Source organism: Stegodyphus dumicola, chromosome 1 (genome assembly GCF_044657685.1).
Source record: "Stegodyphus dumicola isolate Sdum_Otavi_A_Nest chromosome 1, ASM4465768v1".
NCBI classification, from domain to species: domain Eukaryota; kingdom Metazoa; phylum Arthropoda; class Arachnida; order Araneae; family Eresidae; genus Stegodyphus; species Stegodyphus dumicola.
This window is the reverse complement of record NC_140768.1, coordinates 253,188,596-253,195,655: the sequence shown is the minus strand read 5'-3', so window position 1 is coordinate 253,195,655 and position 7,060 is coordinate 253,188,596. Positions and strand designations below refer to the sequence as shown.

At 33.0% G+C, this 7,060-nt stretch overlaps 1 protein-coding gene across 1 annotated transcript; it reads right to left on the bottom strand.

Annotated features, from left to right (window-relative positions):
- Positions 1-4,340: 4,340 nt before the first annotated feature.
- Positions 4,341-6,843, bottom strand: LOC146999534 (E3 SUMO-protein ligase ZBED1-like). Its single transcript, XM_085810240.1, has 3 exons — positions 5,780-6,843; positions 5,197-5,698; positions 4,341-4,370 (listed from the first exon to the last, which is right to left on the bottom strand). Exons 1-3 carry the CDS (start codon positions 6,841-6,843, stop codon positions 4,341-4,343), a joined length of 1,596 nt encoding a protein of 531 aa, XP_085666366.1.
- Between the last annotated feature and the right edge of the window lie 217 nt (positions 6,844-7,060).

Here is a 7,060-nt window from a genome sequence, read left to right as displayed (position 1 = left end):
TATTAGGATAATTAATATTTTTATTAAGGGATATAGCTTATTTCATTGTAATTTTTTTCTCTTGAAAATATAAGATAAAATATCATTAATTATACTTTGATTTTCAGAATTTTTTGTTTTTTGTATTCTTTTATGTTATATATTGCTCATTTCACAGTTTTTAAGATATTGAAAAGTTTTGAGTGATTTTTTTAGGAAATAAAGTTCTTAACCTCCTTTATACCATTTGAGTTCTTAAGATTTTGCAAAGGGAAGTTGGTTAATTTATTTATTAGGATAATTAATATTTGTATTAAAGGATATTGTTTATTTCTTTGTAATTTTGTTATACGTAGTAACTTTTTTTTATGAAGTTGTTCTGCAGAGTAAAATTCTACGCAGTTTTTAAATTTAACATTTGGTGTTCCCTTCAGCCATTTTTCCGGTACATTTAAAAGCCAGACGAAGGCTGGCAGCGAAGCTCCTAGTTAAAAATGAAAATTATTTTCTTCGAAATCTTTTCTCAACTTATATCCTTTCATACGTTGTTATAATAATAATTCATGTGCACACAATAAAGTTCGTTCGAATACAAAAAATTGTTTTTGATTACATTTTTATTTCGGCACAACAGATGTAAACGGTTAAAAAACGCAGTTCCTTTTTCAGAATATTTTTTTCAGCATAAATCATCTACTTTTTTCTTGTATGTGTGAGGGCCAATAAGGGCCCGAGCGATAAAGTCGCTGAACACTGGTAGTTTTGTGCGGGGCTCGAATCTCGGTGGACGGACTGGCTGCATGAACGTTTTCGTAGTTTTTTCCATGTGTAACGTGTATGCGAGCCAGTTTCCCTTAGAAAGTCCCTCCACGAAGGCACCCCTCCTCTTAAGACAGCTCTAGTGTGCTCTAGTGTGCTCCTCTTAAGACAGCTCTAGTGTAACAAACCAAACCAACTAGTATGTGTGTGCGCGCCGAACGCACATATGATGACTTTTTTTTCAAGTGTTTTTAAGTTTAACAACAGTTTACACTGAGCAGCGAATTACTAAAAATTTTCTTAAATGAATAAAACTGTGCTTATTGCATTATGAAATAGTACTGATTGACAAATTTTGAGCTTTCTGTTATCCCTAAAAAAAGGTAACACAAATATTTTCTTACCTTTTAAACATTTCTTTTTTTCTTGATTCCTACTTCATTTGTATATTTGCAAATGTGTGTATCGATGTTTGGTACATAGTTGACATTTGCTATGTAATGTTCCCTATGTCAAGAAATGTGCCTCTCAAGAACGACTTTTTGAAAGGGGGGTTGAATTGGGGGAAAGTCCCCCGTCCGTGAGTAGGGGTATTGATGAGGGGGTGTTGAAAAGCAGTGGACGAAATGGGAAATAAATTGTCAGTAGGGGTGTCTAAAGAGGGGATGAGAGATAGCAGCGAATAAACCGGTACGATTTTAATCACAGGAGGAAACCGGGAAATCTTCGTCTTAATTGGGGATGTGGATGAAATTACAATTTCGCAAGAACTAAAGCTCAGCCGAGCATTTGCTAAATTTAGGCTCTGAATGAGCAAATAATATAATGACTCAAAGGATGATAGAAACAAAGACCATGATTTTTACGGCATACCAATGAAGAAAGGAAAACAATCAAAGCTCCACTAATGAGAATATAGAGAATGCTGGAAATAGTACTAGTGAGTGGATGGAAATTTGGTTACGTAGTCCTTTCGTCCAATTCTCCCCCATTATCCTAATCTCAGCCCATGTGCTAGATGGGGAGAGAGAGATGGAGGATTTTTTTTTTAACTCTATCTAAGTCTTCATTACTTCTGTTTTCTTATCTTTAACTTACTCTGATATCTACAGTTAGTAAACTATTTTTTTAAATGAGTTTCATTATTGCTAAAATACCTTGTTTAGATTCTTGTATTTTTTATTATTATCTTTTAATTTTAAATCAGTTATTGCTTAATTTACATATTTTGATGATTTATTTACATATGTAAGCGATTTTAGATCATAAGCGTTGATAAGAAACACAACAATTCTTACAATAAATAAGAATAGTAACATCCTTTTCATATATAAAATTTCCACATACATATAAAACAAAGTTTACTTTTATGCAATAACGAGGCATTATTTGTTTTTCATTCCCATATTCTCTCTATTCAATGTCAAACGCGATTACTGCAGAGTAATATTTCGAGAATGGTTATTATAGATACTTTTTGAGCTGGGGGAGAATTGAACTATTTGATTAGTGCAATGTAACATTTCCTGAATACCGAAAATTAGTCACTCACTGGGGAAAAAAATTACTAGACGAATATTATTTTGATTAAAGCCCTAAATAATAAGTCAGTATGCTAAAAATTTCTTTTCGTCTGCCTACATTTAAAGCAGAAATAGCTTAAAATTCCTTGCATCGAAAAAATTTGCATATTTTCATGCAAAGTAACTTAAGTAAAAGACTCGCAACTCGAGATTTTCCATATGCATAACGGGAAGATTATTCTCTTTCCTGTAAACAGCATTCTACGAATACAAATCTTCTGCTAGGCTGATAGTTTTCATGTATCCTGCAATTAATCAAAATTCAATCTTCCTCAAAGGTAGACACTCCAGTCAAAACTATTTTGCGCTAGTTCCCAATCAGATCCGCATTCGTCTTCTCAATTTATTTACTGTTATATCTTTATTCTTGAAATAAACGTAAGAAAACTTTGTCTGTTCAGGTAGTCATATCTAGAACGAGGTCGATCGTGAGCTACTAGTACATCATCACAACACTCTTAATAGCTCACATATAAATATTTTTTTAAGGTAATATAAAAAATAATATAATAATGAATACATGATTATATACTAAATTCAAATCATAACTCGAAAGTCGTGAGATAAACACAGCAGTTATATGACTTAAATGAATACAGAGTCGGCATTGCGCGACTCTCTACTCTACCAGCGTTCTTCTGTCCACTTGATATCTTTGCTTTGGTCTATACAGCCGAAGATTAATTTATTTGCGGCAGTAGTTAGAATTTTGGGCTAGCTTGTTAGCTAATTAATTTAGACTTATTTGTTATTTACCTAAGTTCTGATTTTGCGTTATTAGCACATTGTGTGCGGATGAACTTGTGAGGCCAAGTAGGCGAGCTTTGTTAAATTCTTCTTGTAAGTGAAAGGTTGATTTATGGCTTGGCAAGATATACCTGCATGCAATGAGTTAAACTACCAGTGCTCTACAGTATTATCCATTCAACTGCTGATGAACACTAATTATGAAAAATGGTAACAATTTGTCGGAGTCTGAAAGCTGTTTGTCTGTTTTATAGAACGATTTCCACTTTACTTTGCAGCAATATCTTTGGATAAAGTTACGATTACATGATGTATCATCATTGGTATTTTTTCATTTCAAAACTGATTTGGCAGTTGCATTTTCTTTCCTTTAGAAGAATTATTCATAGTAGTAGAATAACTATATAAATATGATTCTTTATAATTGCTTTTTTTCAAGCAGATTTAATAAACTATCATCATTCAATTCATTATACTATCTACTTTATCACAAATAGGTGCGTATTTGAGAATAACTATGCACTTAGTTACATAATTAACATTAATTTACTGCTTTAAAATGGTTACACTAATGTTATGTTTTCAGAATATCTAATGTGTTAAATGGTCTAAAGTCTATTTTGCTTGGTTTAAGGTTGCTTTCTAAGAACCATTATAAAATTTAATTAATTTGTTAATAAATTGAGTGTGAAATATTAAATTAATACAAAACTACTTATTTGTACATAAGAAACAAATACTTGAAATATTCTTACTTCAGGTTGTATTTTGTGATTATACATATGACACCGTGTGCAAAATATAATATCTCTGCTGAAAATTTCTAAGAACAAACATAGAATACTATTATGAAAGTTGGTAAAGATAACATACGAAACCTTTATTCTCCTAAAAAGTACAGCAACAAATTTTTTAATAGAATGCTATATTATTTTACACACTGTAAATTTAGAAATAATTATATATAATGTTTAAAATATATAAAGAACATACATGACAGGCAATGTATTCATAGATTGGTTGTTATATAAAATAGTTAATGTGCATCTTACCTTGCTTATTTTAAATTTTATAAAATTATTTTAAAAAATCTTTCGCGGAGCCGGATTGATAGTCCTGAAAAAACATGCAATGAACATTTTTGTTTTGTTTTATTTTTTGAGATACAACACCGTAAACAACATACACTAATTTATTTACAAACGCATTTCTTTCTTTTGATCTCCAGAATTTTATTACCCATTTCACATGAGTATTCTACAGATTTTTTATTCACTTCGGTATCTTTTCTGAGAATAAAATCTAGAAAATTATTACAGAAAATTATACATTATTAAGTCATTTATTTCTAAATAAAAATGATAATATCAACTCAGATACATAAAGAGGCATTTGAGTGAGAGACGAATAAAAACCAACCCCTTAACTTGTTGATATAAAAAACTGCTCACCAAGAGTAGTCTCCGGCAGTGTCTTATTCTGACTGGGTCAGTTTCTTCAATTACCGGTTGGTTTTAGCAAACTTTGTACATATAAATATTACATATTATACATATTTTACACATTTCTGTATTTTGAACTATTCTTGTTTTATTATTCTTATTCAGATCCCTTTTTATGTTGGCCTATTGATAAATCAATGATTATGATTATAATATGATATGTAAAGCATTATGTTTGTTCAGGTCGATCATAACAATTCCTAACATTGTTTTAAATGAAATTCGATTCGACAACATTAGGAAAATTATATATGGACATTAAAAATTAAAAAAAAACTATGAAACATTTTATGCACATTTTAAAAAACTTACAAAAATAATTAAATTAAGCATTACAGAAAGAACAATTTCATATTATTTTTAGCGAAGTAATCTTTTGTTCATGTTTAAAAATAAAACTTTTTCCATTCGTTTTGGGCCCACCAGCGGCCGAGCGGTAAAGTCGCTGAACACTGGTAGTTCGGCCCGAGGTTCGAATCCCGCGAACGGGCTGGCTGCATGGGCGTTTTCGTGGTTTTCCCCATGTGTAACGTGTATACGAGCCAGTTTACCTTAGAAAGTCCTCCACGAAGGCATCCCTCCTCTTAGGCAGATAGCCCTCGAGGCTTTGCTATAATCACACACACCATTCGTTTTGGTTGAATGGAACAACGTTTTTCACTTTGTATTTGCCCCGATTTCGAAAACGTTCTTTCGGATGGTCCCGAGGTAGCCATGATCGATAAATATTTCTCTGCTAAAATTGAAAGTTCGGGGTAGAGTAATGCCCGCGCCTGCCACCATTTTAATGGGCACTCATTCCTAGAAAGAATGCGTTCCTCAAAATATTGCCTCATAGTGACGATGCTGGATACAGTTGAGTTTGAGACGGAGTTTGATGTCACTCTTGCATCAAAGTCTTTCCATATTGAGTCCTCGTTAGTGTCAGTGAATATTGCTGGCGTGACTTTATTTGATTGCACTGTCTGCTGTTTGTCAACATTAAAATATTTTTCAAGTTCAGTTTTCAGCAGAGTTTTAGCACACTCATAATTTGATTCATCAGCTAGTCTGAATGCCAACTTCTTAAACCGCGGGTCTAATAGTGCTGCTCTAGATAATATTGGGTTTCTATAACAATTTTTGAACCTGTATTTGAATTCTGTTATTATTTTATTAGATAGATTTTTTCCAATTTCTGTATTAATATTTAAATTTAAATTTTCAAACATGCTAATTACACTTTCAGTCGCAGCTAAGACCATTGAAACAGTAACCTTATTTTCAGACGACATTTCTTCGGTTAGCTGCTTAAATGGTCTTAAAATTTTAATTACATCTGGAAGAGCCTGCCAGTCACTTTCTGACAGATTTGCAACTGGATTGTGTAGGAGTCCAAGGGCCGCTTCTAGAGGCTCCTGAAGGATACACATTCTTTCTAGCATATCCAGGGTGCTGTTCCATCTGGTCACTATGTCCATTTTTAATTTAAGAGGCTTTTCGCCAGGCCTCAGCTGCTTTTCCACCTCAGCAAATTTTTTCGTTGCCAACGGACTTCTGTGAAAATGCTCCACGATGGTTTTTATTTTTTTTATGAGGCAATCTAGTTCAGCGCCGTGAAGTCCCGCACGCACAATTAAATTAAGCGTATGCGCGACACAAGGCAAATGTTCAAAATTGGCCAACCGTATGGCTGCTTTCATATTTGCTGCATTGTCTGTTACGCAGACAAATATTTTATTTTGTAAATTCCAATGGGACAGCAAGTTACATAATTCCTTCTTTATATATTCGGCTGTATGTCGCTCATGACATTCAAAACAGCCCAATAGTGCATACTTCAGCTCCCAATTTAATATATAATGGGCAGTAACGGCCTGATGTGAAGTCGCTGCTCGCGAAGTCCAAGCATCGGTCGTAATTGATACAAAGTTTGCACTCTGCAATTCTTCTTTTAATCTGCTTTGGACTTCAAGGTACTGAGCGTCCAGGAAGGTATTACTAAATGTGTACCTTGAAGGTAATTTGTAACCAGGTTCTAAATAATTAATTAGCTCTTTAAAACCAGTATCTTCAACGACAGAAAAAGGCTGTAGGTCTTTGACTATCATATTAAAAATTAAGTCATTTATTTTTTTTTCCCGTACTACACTTACGGGGTGTTTAAGGAAAGTACTCAGCGTCGTTTGTTTTAAATTTGTTTGAGATATCAGTTCTATTGAATGATTAATATGTTCAGTACTTGCTGCTGATGTTGATGACACAGGAACTTCTTGAATTATTGTATCCGACATGGAGCATAGAATGACGTTTTCGTAAGTTGACCTGTGTTTTTTTATGAGGTGTTTTTTTAAATTTGTTGTTGAGCCACCTTTTACTGAATATAGCGAGTGGCAAATATCACATTTTGCCTTCTCATCGGTAGCCTGTGTAAAAAACCTCCATAGCCGACTTCTCTTCCTATCCATTATAGATTGCACTGTAACATAAAATAATAAAAGCTCGTTAAAA